Source organism: Notechis scutatus, chromosome 3, assembly GCF_049901735.1.
Source record: "Notechis scutatus isolate UNSWTSFEM ecotype Mainland chromosome 3, rNotScu1.2, whole genome shotgun sequence".
Taxonomy (NCBI): Eukaryota; Metazoa; Chordata; class Lepidosauria; order Squamata; family Elapidae; genus Notechis; species Notechis scutatus.
The window spans coordinates 38,991,786-39,011,142 of NC_142011.1; the positions used below are offsets into that span (position 1 = coordinate 38,991,786).

A 19,357-nucleotide genomic window follows, 5' to 3' on the forward strand; every position below is an offset into this window, starting at 1 on the left:
GGAAGCTCATGCGCAATATAGTCATAATGTGACGGTTCCCGTCTGGAATCCTCGACCGGTGTTTCTTGGTAGCTTTAAGATGTGTGGACTTCAAGTCCCAGAATTCCTCAGTTGAAGTCCATACATTTTAAAGCTACTCCGCCAATAGGCGTGCAAAAATTGAGGTGGTTATGTAATTCCATGGTTAGTAGACAAAACTTCCAGGATCCTTGAAAGCCTCTTTTTTTCTGAGGAGACTGTTATAGAGACAGTAAATAAGAAAACAGTAGAAAAATCCAGGATTTTTGCGGAACTGTGACTAGGCAACCTTTCCTTCCTCAAGCAAAAGGTAGCAGCAAAGCCTGTGTAGTGTTTGTCATGGGAGTAAACCAGGATTCTTTTGCATTGCGAAGAAAATGGAGCGGATGTCTTCTTTTACGGGGGGGCGGCAAAAAAAGGAAGCTGCGGCTGTTCGGGACAACCTTCCCGTGTACTCCGCAGTAGATTAATAATAATTCATATAACGATACTTCAGGATATTATTGACTATTAGGATCCTGCAGCATATCAAAAGTTTCTTCTGCTTTCTGATCCTCCTCCCTTAGTGCACCGGGATATTAAGCTAAAAAGCCCCGGAAATGTTTCACGATGAGGGTAATGTAAACTTTTATGTGACTGCCAAATAAATAAATTGTCCGGCATTTTATTGCCGGTTGTCATTTAATTTGAGCAACGAAAAATTGTATATCTGCTTTTAAAAGATTTTCATGCGTGTTTTCTTCCACTTAGAGCTCTGTATTTCCGAGAACTTAATTCCCTTGGAAGACGGAGCTAAATTGCAAAATTGGACTTTCGAGTGCATTCACTCCATTTATTCTCTAGCTGCCTGATTATAGAAGTTGTAATGCTTTAGTTTTTGTTCTGTGTCGGACCAAAGCAATGTGATCTTTGTCTTGGCATATAAGTTTAATTTTTTAGCTGTCCCTTCCTTTCTTCCTACCTACCTTTGTTCCTACCCACCTACCTATTCTTGAAGTGTTCTTAGAATTTAACAGCTTACAGTACATGTTGTCAAGGGCCCAAATATTGTTCACATGACTGTGGGGATGCTGCTAGAGTCCTAAGTGCAAGAACCCATTGTAAACCACCTTTTTCAGTGCTGTTGTAACTTTGAACAGTCAATAAATGTTTGTAAGTTGAGAACTACCTGTGAAGTATCATCTACCTAGGGATTTAATACTTCTTTCTCAGAGTATTCATCTGATAAAAAGTGATTTGTCAAAAAGTGGTAATTCGTTAGTTTAGTTTTGTTTATACCTTTGTTTTTACAGTACAATAAAGTGTAATGTAGCTACTCTTTGAGAAATCAAGTGTAATTGGTTATTTGATACATGCTGCTATTCTTATTGTTTTCTTACCTTTCTATTACATCTCTTATATTTACTGTATTTTAGTTGCTGTAAGCTCCTTGGAACAGAGACTCGTCAGCTTGTTGTTTGCTAAAATACCATGCTTGTTGCTGTCACAGTGAGAGCCAGTTTGGTCTAATGGTTAAGGAACCAGATTAGGAAGCAGTAGGTTGTGAGGTTTTTTTTTATGACATAGTTCCATCTTAGTCATGAAATGGCTAAGTCACCCAGCTTGGTGACTTTGGCCCAGTCACACACTCTCAGCTCAATCAACCTCATAAGGTGGTCGTTCTTATGGGAAAATCAGAGGAGGAAAGTATTGGATATGTTTACCACAATGAATTATTTGTAAACATAACAAAGGCAGGATACAAATTAATAAAAAATCTCTGTTCTAAGAAAAGCATTAAAGATACGACAAGAAATTGAAAGAGGCAGAATGGAATACAAATGATATGCTCAGTTTTCTTCCTGTGACTGTATCTACCCTTTGTGACTGCTATCCTAGATTCTTCAACAATCAATACTGCCAAAGGGTTTAGAATCTCAACAATGCCCTACCTTGGTTCAGAGGATACAGTGAAGGAGCTGAAGAGAGCCCTGTCCAACCCTCATGTGCAAACTGACCATCTTCGCTATCGGAATGTTATCCAACGAGTGATCAGGTCTGAGCTGAGATGCTACAGTTATGCTACAGTTTCTTGTATTCTGTCAATTATAATTGGTCTTCGCAAATGCAGGAAGTTTTTTAAATTGATAAACACAAAAATTGTTTTAGATAGTTATTTATATAATATTGTAACAAAATTAACTGTCAGGAAAGTTAAAAAATAAATAATGCCAATGTATGAAATTTATACATTTTAGTAATAATATATTCAGCATTGGTTCATAATTCTATTTCAAACTCAGTTTTACTTTGTTCAAAACCGTAATGTATTTGTATCCACTTTAAATCTTTCTGTTAATTGTATATAAGAAAACCATGGACAATATTGTACTGTTATCGCATTTCTTCAATTTCATTTTGCAATCCTTTTGAGAAAATTCTGGTACATATCAGTAAGTTAACTTAGTTTTCAAGAGTGCAAAATATTAGCGTGCAAAGCACTTGTGCTGTGAATCTTAGCCAATTATAAATAAAATAATTTAGTTGTTTAATCTGTAGATGAAAATTTATATATAATTTTCATTTTTGCAAATGTTACTTAAAATCTTTCTGCTATCCTTAAACAGGTCAAAGAAATATGGGCATTGAAACATGCTCTGGTTAATTGAAAATCCTATTTAAGTTTCCTTCTGGTTTGTCAAATTTTATTAATTGTTATCCATATATTTCAAAGTATACAAAATATTACGTAAACATTGTATTATCAATGTACAATACTTTAATTGTGAATTCTCTTCTCCTTTCATTCTTCTATCAAAACTGTAGCTAATAAATGCTTTCCAAGAGAACTGTTGAAATGTTCTTATTTGTCCTGGTGTTGGATAGCTAGGCTTAAGCATGTATATAAATTGACACATATCTATTTCATATTTCTTGATTTATCATTTCTGACACTTTGGAAAGTGGAGAATCATGGAGAAATAAAGTATGCCAAGTATGTAATATGTAGTCAAAAGTAAGCAGAAAATCTCCATGTGAAGAATTTAGGTTTTGTGGTATGGGACTTAATTTGACTATGTTTGCAGTTAACCTACTGCAACAAATAAAACTTAGAATGTATTCACATAGGTATATACGCAGTCTCGGTGACAACTTGTTATGATTTATGCATTGACTATAATTACAAAATTATGCATTATTTTGGGTTTTTAGGTAGATTAATATGAGATCTCCACTGCTGTATCTATATTTTACTTATCTTTTTCTTGCAGGCATATGACCCAAGGTGTAGATGTGTCCAGTGTTTTTATGGAAATGGTTAAAGCTAGTGCTACCATAGACATTGTTCAGAAGAAGCTAGTGTACTTGTATATGTGTACATATGCTCCCCTGAAGCCTGATCTAGCGCTTTTAGCTATCAATACTCTTTGCAAAGACTGTTCAGACCCCAACCCTATGGTTAGGGGTTTGGCCCTGCGCAGCATGTGCAGTCTGAGGTAAGAAAATGTACTGCTTACTCTAACCTTCACAGTCATCATGTATGAGAAAAGGGTATTTTGTGTAATACACTCAAATACAGGGGTTATTGGTCAATAACTCATGACCTGAATCATGAGCTTTCAGTTCTTTTTTCTTGAATCTAACTATCAATAATACATCACTACAAACAGCACTTTCCTCCTAGATCTGGGACATATTTGAAGAGCTTTCTGTTTTGCTAGCCAAGTCTGAATTTCCCTTGAATTATAGCATGCAGACTGCTATTTTGCTATTAGACCTATGGAATCTAATACAGCTATTTAATAATATTTTATTAGAAAGATTGAGGGCATCAACTTATAAGAATGTTTTATGAGAATTTGTAGATTGATACATTCAATCTAATTGATGTTCCTAGGATGCCTGGCATACAAGAATATATTCAGCAGCCCATCCTGAATGGTCTACGGGACAAAGCTTCTTACGTAAGGAGAGTAGCTGTTCTTGGATGTGCAAAGATGCAGAAACTCCAAGGAGACTATGAAGTGGGTAAATAAACATGTTTTTTCCATTCTCTTTTCAATTCCACCTCTCAATTCATATTAGAATAAGTTAGGGTTAGGGCTAGGGTTAGGGTTAGTCATGAGAAAGTTAGTCATGAATGTTGTAACAGTTCTACTTTTGTGTAGGGTGTGATGATCTCCCCTTCACAGAAAACGCATTCTGCTGGATGCAATTCTTTCTATCTTTCCCCGTAATTATTTCCTAGAAATTCTTCTCAGCAGTCTTATATTTATTATTTGTAAACTTGATTGAAATTCTGGGTTCCTTACAACAATCAAATAAACTACAATAAAATCAATAAAAGAAAGATAAAAGAAGGCACTCAGTGAAGTGGGGGGTCTCATTCTTCCTCACCAAAAACCTAGGTGAAGACCCAGCTCTTTTAAACAGCAACAGAGTGAGGAATATTCGGATTCTTTTCATTAAATAATAATTGTTTATGTTTGTGTACATCCTGTTAAAAGCAGCATTTTATTGCAGATGAAAGGAGAAATATTTCTGACTTCCTTTCTGACATGCTTTCTGCAGATGGTGCATTAGTTAATGAGTTATATAGTTTGCTTCGGGATCAGGATCCTATCGTGGTGGTAAATTGCCTGAGGGCTCTTGAGGAAATTCTGGCACATGAAGGAGGAGTTGTCATCAACAAACCCATTGCCCACCATCTTCTTAACAGGTACATTCCCCTCCAAAATTCTTGAGTAAACTAGAGGTATCGTTCTCCGCTGTCTTTTATATTTTGAATTGTGAAAGCCATATGCTTGTCAAATTAATGCTAGTATTTTCTGTATTGATTTATTGCAATTATAATCTACCTTTCTGCCCAAAAAGGCAATCATTACAGCTAACAATAATAAAAAATAAAAACAAACATTTAATTAAAATACACCATGGATTAATCAAAAATACTTTTGTGGGAGAATACAAGAATAGTGAAGCCTTATTTCAAGAGATTGACAGAGCAGCTAAATAGTAGACAGCTGCTTGAACAGAAATAACCTACTGACAAGAAGGCAACTTCTCTCAGCAGGAAATGCTTAAGTTGGAAAGACCGTCAGATAATGTGATGTAACATCTTCCAAAGTCTTTCATTTTTACATGGTGGCAGCTGAAATAATTACTTGTTCTGCAGAATTTTTTCCTAGTTCTGGCTTTAAAGCATTTGAGTATTAATATAAAAGATCCTTTGTGATTAAATAAAGTAATTGGTCACCTTGTAAACCCAGTGCTCATAGATAATATATGATTGCTCATCTGATTTATAGGGACATACATAGCAGATATGATATTGTTATCAATACATTTTATCCCATTTTTAAATTATATTTATAATTTAAATCAAATAGATTTAAATTCAAATAGATGACAAAAATCAATGTATCTATTTGAGAAGGTTAATGCACCTCGTATTCCTGCCTCCTATCTTCCCACAATAACAAGCCTGTGTGGTGGGTTGGATTGAAGGAGACTAATTGGCCCACATTCATGCTGCCAGCTTTTATGCTTAGGGGACATGAACTGTCATTCAAATACACAGTATATCTGTATTATTCTTTAAGATTTTGAAATATCTGGAGGCTAAGTATATAGTTTAGTAGTATTTGATCATATCTCTCCATTTCATCTTACTGACTCATATATTTAAGTTTAATACTGATGAAATAATGGAAAAAGTGGCCTGCGAAGCTATAGTTTCACTGCATTACCGTTTGTGTTTGTTTTCTCCTCTTTGCAGGATGCCAGATCTAGATCAGTGGGGACAGAGTGAGGTGTTGACTTTTTTGCTGCGATACAAACCCCGCTGTGAAGAAGAGCTTTTCGATATCCTGAATTTACTCGATGGATACCTTAAAAACAGCAGTTCCAGTGTCGTGATGGCTGCCACAAAACTCTTCTTGGTGCTGGCTAGAGACTTCCCACATGTCCAGGCAGATGTGCTTGTAAGAGTTAAAGGTCCACTCCTAACAGCATGCACATCTGGGAGTAGAGAACTCTGTTTCACTGCTTTGTGTCACGTGCGCCAGATAATAGACAGCCTTCCTGGCCATTTCAGTAGCCAATATAAGAAGTTCTTCTGTTCTTACTCGGAACCACATTATATCAAGTGTCAGAAAATGGAGGTGCTGTGCAAATTGGTGAATGATGAAAATGTTCAGCATATTTTGGAGGAACTGAGAGACTACTGCACTGATGTGTCAGCAGAGCTTGCCCAGGCAGCAATATTTGCCATAGGTAAGTGGATTGCTAGGATTCTAATGAAAGACCTCTAGCAGGCAGAAAATATACACCAAAGTTGTAATGTCAATGTAAAAAATATAGAACACAGCACCTCTCTCCCCTGCAATTATGTTGCAAATTCTGCATTTGCTAGTGTTTCTTTTGGATAGAAAAGGCTATGACTATCTTTACAGATGTGGGTAGGACAGCCTTCTCCAGAACAAAAAATATGCTTCAAAGACAGAAGCAAAGTATGGTCAAACTTGAAAAAGAAGCAATTCATAGTTAGCCCAGTCCTTTGAACATATTTGCTATGATCCCTGCCATCTGAGATATTTCTGAAAACACAGGTTACTACGTTCATAAGAAGCAATAATTTTTCTCAAAAGTAAATTCCATTGCATTTTAAGAGTGTAGCAGCCTTAGTCTATTTCATATCAAATGACTCCAAAATTTAAGAAATCTTAAGAGAGCTATTACTATAGTCACAAAATGCGTAAAGGTGCATGTTGTTTGCCTTATCACCTAATATTGTTTACCTTATTGCCTAACATCGTAGTTTGATGTAGTGATTAAGGTCCTGAACTAGAAACAGATAAACCATAGTTCTAGTCTTCTGTTAGGCAGGGAAACGGGCTAAATCCAGCTCACAGGATTGTTGTGGGAAAATAGGAGGATGCAATAGGAGGAATGCATAGTGCTACATCGAATTGTAAAAACTAAAGGTGGGATTAAATCTAATGTCTCAGTGAGAAATTCATTTCATTCAGTTATATTGAATATGATTGTTGATTATCAATCTGCTGTATTATTATTTATGAAAATTATTCATGTTCTCTTCCAAATAGTCCAGTAGCCTGCCTAGAATTGTCTCATCTATAATATTACTGTTCCCCAAACTGTTCCATTTTATCCTATTTTGCATGAGATTAGGTTACACTTCTGTACTGCGAACTTCTATTTGAAATATCTGTGTGTTGCTGGATCACTCTTCCAGGTTAAGGAATTATTAAGCAATCCTGAAAACTTTGGGTCATATGTGTGGAGTTTTTGTTGTTGTTTTTTAGGAAACATTGCAAGAACCTACTCAGAACAATGTGTGAGGATTCTAACAGAACTCCTTGAGCTAAAGCAAGAACATATAACTTCAGGTATTATTCCGGACTTTCTAGTTCACATTTGATTTACACTGTTGCAAGATTTATCGTCTTTGGTCAGATGCGACATAGTTTCTTCTAGATCAGGAGTCTCCAAACTTGGCAACTTTTAAGACTTGTGGACTTCAACTCCCAGAATTGCCCAGCCAGCATGACTAGCTGTGGAATTCTGGGAGTTGAAGTCCACAAATCTTAAAAGTTGCCAAGTTTGGAGACCCCTGTTCTAAATTTAGAAGAAATTTAAAAGTTGCTTCCAATTGACTGGAGGAAAACACATGGTACTAGTTGGTGCCTCCTTGAAGAAACTGCCTATTTTCCTGGCTCACATAAGGCCAAGAAAATAAACAATTTGCATTGAGGACCAGATGTAACACGGTCCTTTCCAGTGGGTGTGGAACACTGTTATCACTTAATTAAGGAAGTTCAGCAGATGTGGCAATGACATTGATAGCTATTCCAAATCATCTTTTTTTGTCTTTAAATCTGAAAAGCACAGTCTCATAGATACTGCTATGTTTAATTAACATAAATCTTTCATTCCTTGCTTGAGACACTGCCTCAAATCATGTGGGATGCTAATATACCAGGTATTCATTTTTAAATCACTGGTGCTTTAAGATTTTTTAAAGTAACTTTTCTCACTTTAACTCCATTTCCCCCCCCACACACACACACACAACTGTGAATTGGTAAGAAAAACTTAATCAATAGAAGATAGAAATGTTGCTCCATAAATATAGACTTTCCGAATGGGAAAAACAATATATTTTCTAGAAGAATTTGCATCTTTGGGAGTCTCCTCAATTTTTCACAGTTCCTGGATGACCAAGTGATTACTCCGTGCTAAGAGTGTTTTACATATCTAGCTGTCCATTCTGGGAGAGAGCAGATCTGTTCCCAGATCGTATGTCCCATCCAGATTAGATTCTGGCTATTTATTTTCTGTCAGGCTGCCTAGAAAGGTGTTCTTAACTAGCGGTGCTCCAGAGATGTAACCTGCCATTTTTTCCCTGTGCTATTTGTTTTAAAATACCATGGGCTTCCATTTCAACTCTGAAAGCAATTCAGGATATTAGTATCACTTATAATTCTCCATAGAACTTCAGATAACTTAGAATATCTGGAGTCCTTTTTCCTTGTGCATGTTCCTCTCTATCAGCTATGCCATCTCCTCAATCACTGTTTTGCCTTAGGTAATGGTCAGGGAATCAGATATGGCCTTTTTAGTGGCAGCACCCTACTCATGGGTCTTCCTTCCAAGGTAGGTCTAGCATTTTAGTGTATTTTAGGTAAATAGTGAAATACATTTCGCTAGGATTTTATTGCATTTTAATTTTATTAGCTGCAAAAAAACCCATTCCTTAATTTGAAGCTTACTCCATTCGGGTTTTGATGGCGTTAAAATGTTATCTTTTTGACCAAAAAGTGTTATACTATAACTATATTGTTATCTATTTCCCTACAGCGGTAATACAGGTATTCCGAGATCTAGTATGGTTGTGTCCACAGTGTATAGAGTATGTGGCCCAACCTTTGTCTGGCTGTGAAGAGATCATCCAGGACAGTGAGGTAATGGAGAATGCTTTTTATAATACAGATGACTCAAAACCAGAAGTGGTATTCAGCAGGTTCTGACCAGTTCTGGAGAACTGGTAGCGGAAATTTTGAGTACTTCAGAGAACCGGCAAATACTACCTCTAACTGGAGATTTTATAGTATCCTTCCCCTGCCTTGCCCACCAAGCCAGGCCCACAGAACTGGTAATAAAAAATTTGAATCCCAGCACTGCTCAAAACGCTCGAGTCCACTTCCAGAAGCAAAAAATGCATCTTGTAATCTAGAGTTCTTTATGAAACCTTCATTTCTGGTAAAGCAGCCTCCAGCTCTAATATAATGCATTTTATAATTGTATCTGCCTCTCCTCTATTTTGTTGATGAAATCTAAAATTTAGGCTGAAAGTAAAAGTATATATTTATTGTATATAAATTAATTGTTAGTATAAACAATCATAAAATAATTTCATTTAGGAGGACCTGAAGGTATGTCTGGACAAGAATTTTACCTTTCTCCCTCTTATTTCTATTCTAATCTATTTTATTATACCATTAAGAATTCCTCTACTTTTTCATTTGCCGCACAGAATTTTGAATAAGCTAACCTTGCTTTTAGTTATGCATTGCTTCCCAAAAGCAAAGAAGTTAAATCATTTGTCATCAATTGTTAATCATCGAAATGTAAAATTAGTAGCATTGGATATATGGCTGTAACTAAAATCTTTGCTAGTATTGGCACAATCTGACATAAAATAAAACCATAATAATAATGTAGGTGGAACATTATTAAAGAGATCCAACCCAGAATTTAGGAAAAATTTCCTAACAATGAGAACAGTTAATCAGTGGAACAACTTGCCTCCAGAAGTTGTGGCCGCTCCAATCCTGCATATTTTCAAGAAGAGATTAGGCAACCATTTGTCCAAATTGTATGGAGTCTCCTGTTCGACCAGGGGATTAGATAGAAGACTTCCGAGGGGCCTTGCAATCCTGTTATTCTATGGTTTATGTTCTAATCCTTGAATAATTCAAGGTTATGACTACTAAAATTCTTAGTTTTAATTCACATGACCAAGTATAGGTAGTATTTTATAATGTTGCTTCTCCAAATTAAATTGGTACAGATCCTAAGATTTTAATTATGAAGATTAAGGTAGATGGTGCAGCAGCCCCAGAATTTATTTCAGTGTCTTTCCTATTTCTGTTTGTTCAAATACAGGTAGCCCTCGCCTTACAACCACAACTGAGCCCAAAATTTCTGTGGTTTAGTAAGACATTTGTTAAGTGAGTTTTGCCTCATTTTACAACCTTCCTTACCAATTGTTAAGTGAATTACTGCAGTTGATAAGTTAGTAACCTGGTTGTTAAGTGAATCTGGCTTTCCCTATTTACTTTGCTTGTCAAAAGGTTGCAAAAGTTGATCACATGACCTTGGAACACAACAATTGTCATAAACCAGTTGCCAAGCATCTTTAATTTTTTTTTTTACAAAAGTTTTATTGAATAAATTATTAAAAACATTGGACATGGTGTACTCATCCTGACAATCCTGTTTGTCTTACATATTATGGCATAAAGTACAGTACATGTTTTATATACATTTATACAATATTTTCTGTTTCTAATCACCGTTCTGCCAACCCTCCTATCTTTTGGTTCTAGATTCTTTTTTCCAAACACCTATATTTTAATCACATGATCATGGGGATGCTTGAAAAATCGTAACCAAAAAACGGTCATAAGTCATTTTTTTCAGCGCCGTTGTAACTTTGAACGGTCACTAAATAAACTGTTGTAAGTCAATGACTACCTACAATATCCTTAACATGCAGGTTTGGTATGTGAAGTGTTCTCAACAGTACTGAATGCAAATGTTTTAATGTTTTAGGGAAAGCGAGCATTAATCTGGCTTCTGGGTGTACATGGAGAAAGAGTTCCCAATGCCCCTTATATATTAGAAGATTTTGTGGAGAACATAAAATCAGAACCATTCTCAGTGGTCAAGCTGGAACTACTGACGGCTGTGGCCCGGCTCTTCATAGCACGTCCCGCTGAATGTCAGGATACCCTGGGTCGATTACTTTATTATTGCATTGGTAAGTCTGTTACCTCTATGGAGATCGCTGTAATGTGAATTAAATGGAAGACGACAGTTATAGTTACTGATGAAAAGCATACACACACAGAGAGAGTATTTAGATTTTCTAACCAAATCTCAAACTATTTTGTCACAAGTATTTTTCTATTCTGTCTGTACTGCTAGTGTTCTGATATCTTAACACAAGGGTGTCAAATTCATATTGTCATGGCAGCGTCACCTGATGTATCGGGACTTTTCCCCCCCACTTTGCTAAACCGGGCATGGGTGCGGCCAGCGTGTGACACATCCGGCCTGTAGCCCAGGAGTTTGACAGGCCTGTCTTAACAGGTTCTAAGGGAGAGTGGGAAGGATGGGGAAAGACCTCTTGGAATGACATCATTGAAGTGAAGTATTATTTTTGTTGTTGTTGCTGCCAAATGTTTGCGTCTGATCCAGAGGAGGAAAAAGACATGGCAGTTCGGGACCGTGCATTATTTTACTATCGTCTATTACAAGCTGGTGTGGAAGAAACAAAAGCAATTCTGTGCAGCCCAACATCAGATCGCTCTCTCCGGCTTTTAGAAGAACGGACTGAAAGTTCCATTAACGAATGGGTTCCTGACTTTAATTCCTTGGTGCCCATCTATGGCAAAAAGCAATGGGCAGCTATGACAGCTAGTCGAGTAGTTGATCTCCACTATGCAGACTCCAGCACAGATGATTCCAAAAGAGAAGGCAAAGGTGAGAGACATAGGTAGATTTTAGTTACTTTCCTACTCTTCATGCATTCACTTTTCCTAATAATGATAGCCAGAGTATTCACTGAAAAAAATTACTTTTAGGTATTTGATTGACAAGTTATTCTCCATTTAGTAGGTGATACTAAGTTTGTTATCGTTGTAATGTGCATGTTCATGATAATAACAGCATACACCCATACAGTATTACTATTAACAGCTTATACTATTAATAGTAATTTATCCGCTGTGAAGTTCCACAGAACTTGGCTTTCTCTCTTCTGTATTATTTAACAACTATATGAAACAGATTCATCTTTTAGTTTGAGGTGAGACATCATCGTATGCTGATGTTGTTCAGCTGTACATTGTCACTTCAAGAGATGCACTAGAGGTCCTTTTTCAGTTTCTGGAAGTTGTGAAGGACTGGATTTTCCAAGTAGACTCCAAGTCCCAGCAAGAGAGAGCTACTGTTCTTATGCAAACAATCTAGCTTGATGTCAGTTCATGGTTGATTTTGTGCAAAATTGCCTTTCCTCTGGAGGAACAGGTCCTTGAATTAGGAATGGAATGGAATAGAACAGAACAGAACAGAATAGAATAGTTGGAAGGGACTTTGGAGGTCTTCTAGTCCTACCCCGTGCCTTGGCACCACTTCAGACAAACAGTTATCCAACATCTTTTTAAAAACTTCCAGTGTTGGAGCATTCACAACTTCTGGAGGCAAGTTGTTCCACTAATTAATTGTTCTAACTGTCAGGAAATTTCTTAGTTCTAAGTTGCTTCTGTCCTTGACTGGTTTCCTTCCATTGCTTCTTGTCCTACCCTCAAGTGCTTTGGAACACTGCTATCATGTCTCCCCTAATCCTTCTTTTCATTAGACTAGACATATCCAGTTCCTGCAACCGTTCTTCATGTTTTAGCCTAATACAGGTTCACCTACATTAGAGCAGCAGGTCAAGGCCATGGCCTGTAGAGCTTTTACTCAACTATGGCTGTTGTGGTAATTACAGTCCTTCTTGGACTAGACACACTTATGGTGTTTAGGAATTCAGTGTACCATCATATCCCCACAGTCACATGATCACAATTCAAATGCTTGGCAACCAGCTTGCATTTACAACCAGTGACAGCATCCTGCAGTCACATGATCAAGATTTACAATCATTTTTTTAGATTTTCACCAAATAACATACATTAGAAAAACAGATTTTGTTTAACAACCATGTTATTTACTTAATGACCATTGTAAAAAAATGTTGTAAAAGCTTGATTTAGGACTGCAATGATTCATGATGGAAATTTCAGTCTGCATTGTGGTTGGAAGTCAAGGCCTACCTATAGATACACTTAAGACTCCCCTTCTTACATAAGAAATAAGAATGTGGGCCCAGAGAAAGAATATAGACATCTACTGGGAGACTAGTGGTCTTCCTTATGCAGTTGGTTGGCCACTGTGAGAACATATTGTCAGATTAGATGGGGCAAGGATTCAATCCAAGAGGCACTGCTTATGTTCTCATGATATGTTTCATTCATGCCCCTAATAGTATGAAATAGCCGACCTCCTGAAGTACTGGGTATTTGCAAAGTTATCAACATTAGTTTATTCAGATAATCTTTGGAAACTAATGGTGGATCTGGGTTGCTTTTATTATTATAATTTGGCTCTTGATTTTGATTTTAAAGTATGATGCATTTTATACAGAGGCTTAGAAGGATGAGTTTTGTGTTGTGTTTTAATAGATGTTATTGCTGCAAACCTCTGTGAGTCAGATGATTTGATGGTACACAAATGTATGTAATAAATAATAAGTAAATATTATGGCCTTTCTTTCTTTTTCAGTGCCGCTGATGTTGGAAAAGGAGGAGAAGGACCCTGCTATTAATGCCAGTTCCAGTAGCCTTATCTTAATATCTAGTCTATGTCTGACTGCAGAGCAGTTTGAGAGGACATGGCTAAACCTGGCTGTTGGCTGCCAGCAGGCCATTCCTTGGCAGGAATCCGTGCAGCCAGAGACTTTGCAGGCTGCCCTGCAGATGGTCCATATTCAGACTATTGCAATGAGCAAGCCTGGTTCACAGTCATGGAAAGTCTACTTAGGGGCACAGGATGGCACAGGCTGCCTTTTCCTAACTGAGCTGCTGTTGGAGACAGGAAGTGCAGAGATGCAGATGTTAGTGAAGCAGACTGAAAACAATCTAGAAGCCCTGCAGGCATTTGTCTCACTCTTGAAGACAGTTCTGGAGACAGTGGCAGGCCTGACATCCTGATTTTTTTTCTAATTTATGGGATTGGTCATAACCAGGAAGAGACAGCAATTTTGTATATGGCTTATTTATTGTATTCTTTAGATCAGGGATCCCCAACCTTTTCGACGCCTGGCCCGGTTCCGGCGTCAGCTGGCGCCATGCCCGGTTCCAGCGTCAGCTGGGCGCCGCCATCTTTTTGACGAAAAATCACTTCCGGTGGCGTCACGGAAGTGATTTTCAAAAAATGGCGGCGCCAGCGCTTCTGGTGAGCTTTTGGTAGAAATGGCTTTCTACCCGGAAAGCTCACCAACTGGCGCCGCTCATCTTTTTGAAAAATTGCTTTTTTACCAAAAAGATGGCGGCGCCAGCAACCAGCGGCCCGGTAAGGCTTGTTCATGCCCGGTGCCGGTCCATGCCCGGCCGGTTGGGGACCCCTGCTTTAGATGAAGCTGTAGGTCTTACAGATTGTCTGTAAAGGCTTTCTACAGCATAACTTTTACTGCAAATGAAAACTCTGTGTTTAGAAAAATATGCAGAGAAACCAACCACCCTCAAAAGGCCAAATATGAAGAACATGTCTATGGACAAACAAAGGGAAGTTTGCATTTATCTACAAAATTAAAGTGGGAGAGATGAGATTTCAGGGTGATGGTAAATTAAAGGAGCATTTGTGTGTCACTTAGCAATGTTCCCTTCTGACAGCCATGTATGGAAAGAACAGTTTTATGCAGCTTTTCCTAAACCAAGTACAAATTCTTTGCCACAATATGAGTATATGAGTAAATTGCAAATTAAAAATAGCAATTACAATTTTATTTCTGCTTAATTTCAATTTTATTTGCTTATTAAACTCATATGGCCACCTGTTTTAACTAGAACAATCTTAGGAGGCTCATAATAAAATCAGTAAAAACAACAATAAAATATTCATGTCACTCATACACAAAGGAGCACAATCCCTTTCCACTGCTCTCCAACTCATAATGGTAATCAATATTTTGTATGCATCTAAAATAGTTTCATTGGGTGGGGAAATTTGATATTGTAATAAAAGAAAAAAACTAAGGAAACAAATACATTATACATTACTCACTGGCCCATGTGTTCTCATTTCTTATCTTTGACTCTCATGATTAACCACTCCAAATCCTCTTTCTCTTTCACGAGTAATGTATCATCTGCATATCAGAGGTTGATACTCCTACCACTGATTTTAACCCCAATGGTAGATTCCTCCAAATGTGCATTTTCCATAACTATGTCTGTGTACATGTTGAATAGTATGGATGACAGGATGGAACCTTGTGTGCCTTTTTCAATTCTGAGCCATTTTGTCTCTCCATTCTTACAATGGCTGCCTGATCAGAGTGAATGAGCTGGATGTGGTGTGATATTCTCAGTTGTTTGAGGCAGTTCCAGAGCTTATTATGGTCAACACAATCAAAGGCATTTGCATAGTCAATAAATCACATACAGAGTGCTTTTTGGTGTTCCTGTGCTTTTTCCATTATCCAATATAGGATTGGTACATTTTCCTTTCCGAAATCATGCTTCTACATCAGGCAGTTTCTTGTTGGCAGTTGGATTCAATAAAACGTTATTCACATGTGGTATCAAGGCTATGGTTCAGTGGTTGGAATAGTGTTTTGTATCACCTTTCTTTGGTATTGGGATATAAATTCCATTCTTTTGGCTGCTGACCAGTCTTCTATACACTTTGGCAAAGCACTGCCAGTGCTTTTTGTTGGCAGTGGTCTTACCAACTACAGTGCAGGTGCTTCACTTAGATGCTAAGTGAATGGAGTATCAAGGTGTATAAACTCATTTAGATGCTATTTCATTTCCAAAAATATGGCGACTTACAGTGCACTACAACTAGGGTTAAAGTTAATAGTAACCATTCCAGATAAAATTACAATCAAAAAATTCTTCTATCATTCAGTGCTGGTATGATCTTACCCCCAAAAGCCCCCTTGAAAAAGCCATGTTTTCCAGCTGTTCCTGTAAAAGGAAGGGTGTTAGTTCAGAGGACAGTTCAATGGAAGGTAACATGAATCTGAAGTGGTTTGCTCTTACATGGATTTTTTCTAGGTTTATTCAACAATCAGTCTGTATGTTTGCTTCAGTTTTGTAAAATCTCTTACTATACATAGGAAAAAATTAGAATAGTTGAATATTCAGATAGCTAGTCTAACGTACACTGTATTTGAAAAACCCATACTAATACTGAATAAAAAAAATAAAGTAGAAGACCTTTGACCTAAAAGTAGGAGGTTTAAAAAAGGTGTATGTTTTTCTCTTGTCTCAGGAAAATTTTGTCACTTTCAAAGTCATTTTACTATTTCTGCAACTCAAGTAAATTTGCAGCCTGCCTTTATTTTTCTGTGCAGGAATTGGTTCTTCTGCTCTGGAAAAAAAATGACTGTAGAAGGAGAAAATGTTGCATCTATTTTTTTCTCAACCCAGATGAAACTTATGTCCTGTGCTGGGCAAAACAGCAGTATTTTTGGATAAGCTGCCCTCTTTTTCCTTCTTTTTTTAATTAGTACTTGTATTGGAAGAGGACACTGCATGCTGCTTTTGCCAGTTCAATAGTTCTTCAGAAAAAGTTTCATGCATTCAAGAAAAGAACTGTATTATTCAAGAATTAAGCTACATTTCTCTTCTTAGGTGTACATTTATTTGCATTCTTTCAGTTTGGAGTCCCATACTTTCCACTCTTCAAGCTGAGAAACTGATGTCAAAATAAAACCCGTGGCAAACTGGAATTATGCCATGATTGCACAACGTTTCCCAAATCTCATGTGAGAATCCTCATTCCTATATCTTATCTATAAACAAATCTTTAAAGCCCCATCATTCATTAACAGTTTCTGGAAAAAATAAAGAATCACATACATTTTAACTTGGTTCAATAAGCCAACACTAATTTTATTTTAAAAAGGCTTCTTCCTTGTAAGTAATGACCCCAAGGCTTATTGATTTTCTTTCTTGTTTTTTTCCTCAGGAATTTCTTCATAAGTATAATATGTTTCTTTTATAAATCCAAAGTAAGAAAATTGTCCAAGTCACTTTTCTGAGTTAAAATCTACATATTCAAATCAGGCTTATTATTTTGTTATTTTGTGTGTGTCCTTTTTAATTAATTAAATTAGCTTGTTTCATTTGGGGGTCCTGTATGTCTTAGTATCATTTTTGTATCCTATCAATTTTGAAATCCATAGCCTGATTTACAGTTATATCCCCCTTTAATTTTTTTATTGACATCCATTTTTATTGTATCAGACAGTCTAAACAGAAAGATCTCGGTATGTTGTTGCCAAATATTCTTGAATTATTTTAGAATTAAAATACTTTTTTCCATTCTGTACTAGTGGGCGCTTCCCCTTTAATTAAAATATTTCTGATTGTTTCTAGTAACCAGGCTCTTCCCTTACCTGCTTTTCTTTCATCTAGAACATTTTCCCAGAAAGAGATTTCTTAAATTCATACTATTTATATATTTTAGTAACATTGTAAAAAACTGTAGCAAGTGTTTTTATGTTTCAAAACCATATTTTTAGTCAATCTGACCCCTTAGACCAGTGGTCCCCAACCTTTTTGTACCAGGGACCGGTTTCAAGCAGAAACATTTTTTCAAGGACCGGGGGGGGGAGAGAATCCGAGTTTGGTAGTTTGCTTGCAGACGTTTCATTACCTGACTAGGTAACATCTGATGTTGTTACCTAGTCGGGTAATAAACGTCTGCCAGCAAACCACCAAGTTCAGGGAGCGCCGGCCCTGCCTCCCTCAGCCCCATCCCTCAGGTGTCTCCCTCCCTCCCTCCCTCAGGTGTCTGCCTCGTTCCTCTCTCAGTCACTCTATCGCTCCTCCAGCAGCCCAAGAAGCCGGGGGTGGCTTTCCTGTCGCCACAGCTTCCCAGCGCCCGTTCACCCCCACCCGCCCGCCCGCCCGCTCGCAGTTCAATCCACAGTGCTCGTTCTGCCTGCCTGCCTGCCTGCCTTCTTCGTTTCGGAGCAGCTTCGGCTGATAAAAAGAGGCGAATAGTTATTATTCTCAGCCGAAGCTGCTCCTAAACAACCAGACAGGCAGGCAGGCAGAACGGAGCACTGTGGATTGAACTGCGGGCGGGCGGGCGGGCGGGGTGGGGTGAAACGGGCGCCGGGAAGCTGCGGCGACAGGAAAAGCCCCCGCTTCTTTGAAGCAGTTTCTTCCTGGGCTGGTGGAGGAGCGAGAAAGCGACTGAGAGGCTGAGCCAGAGAGCAGGACAGGCTTCGGTTGCTTCCTCCCTCCCTTCTTTCATTTGTGTCCTTGATCCCGATCCCAGCAGCATTCACCGAAGGCGAAGAAAGCCGCCATTTTTTTTTATTTTTTTTATTTGCGGCCCGGTAAAGAGTGCTCCACGGCCCGGTACCGGTCCGCGGCCCGGTGGTTGGGGACCCCTGCCTTAGACCATTTAAAAGCTTTCCAAAATTGCTGTTTTTTTCCAAAATAAAAAAAAAATGTTTTTATGTTTTAAACTTACATAAAGCTTTTTTCATTATAGGTGGAAGGAAATCACTCAGTGTATTTTTTAAAAAGGTAAAGGTTTCCATGCCCAGTCATGTCTGACTCTAGGGCCCAGTGCTCATCTCCATTTAATTTCTTGGCTGAGGGAGCCAGCATAGTCCATGTGGCTAGCATGACTATATACTGAGGCATACATAATGCTCTTACCTTTCCACCAAAGTTGATTTATCTACTTTCATTTGCATACTTTCAAACTGCTAAGTGGGCAGGAGCTGAGGCAGTGTGATATGTCCTGTGGACTCCTCCTCTTCCTCAGAGGTTTCAAGGGACTTCATTCCTGGCACTTCATGAATTACTGACCCTGAACTGCCAGCAGAACAGGCCTCAGCTGGGGAGAGCTTGCAGGCCAGTGAGGAAGAGGGAGAGGAGCTGCCTGCTGTGGTAGATCCCAGAGTATGCAGGACAGAGAGGCAGTCGGATTTCTGAGAGAAAGGTCCCACTTCTCTTGATGGGCTGCACCGGGAGCTATTTAGCATGGCAGGCAGAGGGAAGCATTGCTGGAAGCAACATGTGGGTCATGGCCAGATGTTTGTTTCTGTTTCGGAGACACTACAATTCGTGAGCTAGGTGGATTTAATTTAAGTTGCTGGGATGCTTTGTGTTCATGTTTTGGACCATGTTTGAGCAGCTGGTTATCTTGTTTGATGGACTAATTGGCCATTGCCTGGAAGTTTAGTCTGGGCTCTTGTTCATGCCTGGCTTTGTTTGGAAGCAACCCTCTGAACTCCTGTCCTGGCCGTTCCTGTGAA

General features: G+C 38.1%; 1 protein-coding gene across 4 annotated transcripts; it reads left to right on the forward strand.

The window, feature by feature from the left end:
- Positions 1-11: 11 nt before the first annotated feature.
- Positions 12-14,137, forward strand: AP4B1 (adaptor related protein complex 4 subunit beta 1). Of its 4 annotated transcripts, none has more exons than XM_087959563.1 (11): positions 12-164; positions 1,897-2,053; positions 3,270-3,494; positions 3,896-4,026; positions 4,570-4,717; positions 5,777-6,273; positions 7,326-7,409; positions 8,881-8,984; positions 10,858-11,065; positions 11,506-11,790; positions 13,633-14,137. In XM_087959563.1, the coding sequence occupies exons 2-11, from the start codon at positions 1,941-1,943 to the stop codon at positions 14,058-14,060; spliced, it is 2,223 nt and encodes a 740-aa protein (XP_087815689.1). In that variant the 5' UTR covers positions 12-164; positions 1,897-1,940; the 3' UTR covers positions 14,061-14,137. The 4 variants fall into 4 exon arrangements, with proteins under 4 accessions (XP_087815689.1, XP_026530929.2, XP_087815690.1 ...); XM_026675144.2 differs by lacking the exon at positions 12-164 and adding an exon at positions 165-328; XM_087959564.1 differs by lacking the exon at positions 12-164 and adding an exon at positions 353-633 and having other exon boundaries at positions 11,506-11,803; positions 13,633-13,817.
- The last annotated feature ends 5,220 nt before the right edge of the window (positions 14,138-19,357 follow it).

Bases quoted from the DNA above. Each gene is read 5' to 3' on its own strand.
- AP4B1 (XM_087959562.1), top strand. The intron at 4,027-4,569 runs GTAAATAAACAT...TGCTTTCTGCAG, and splicing joins CCAAGGAGACTATGAAGTGG to ATGGTGCATTAGTTAATGAG. The intron at 4,718-5,776 runs GTACATTCCCCT...TCCTCTTTGCAG, and splicing joins GCCCACCATCTTCTTAACAG to GATGCCAGATCTAGATCAGT.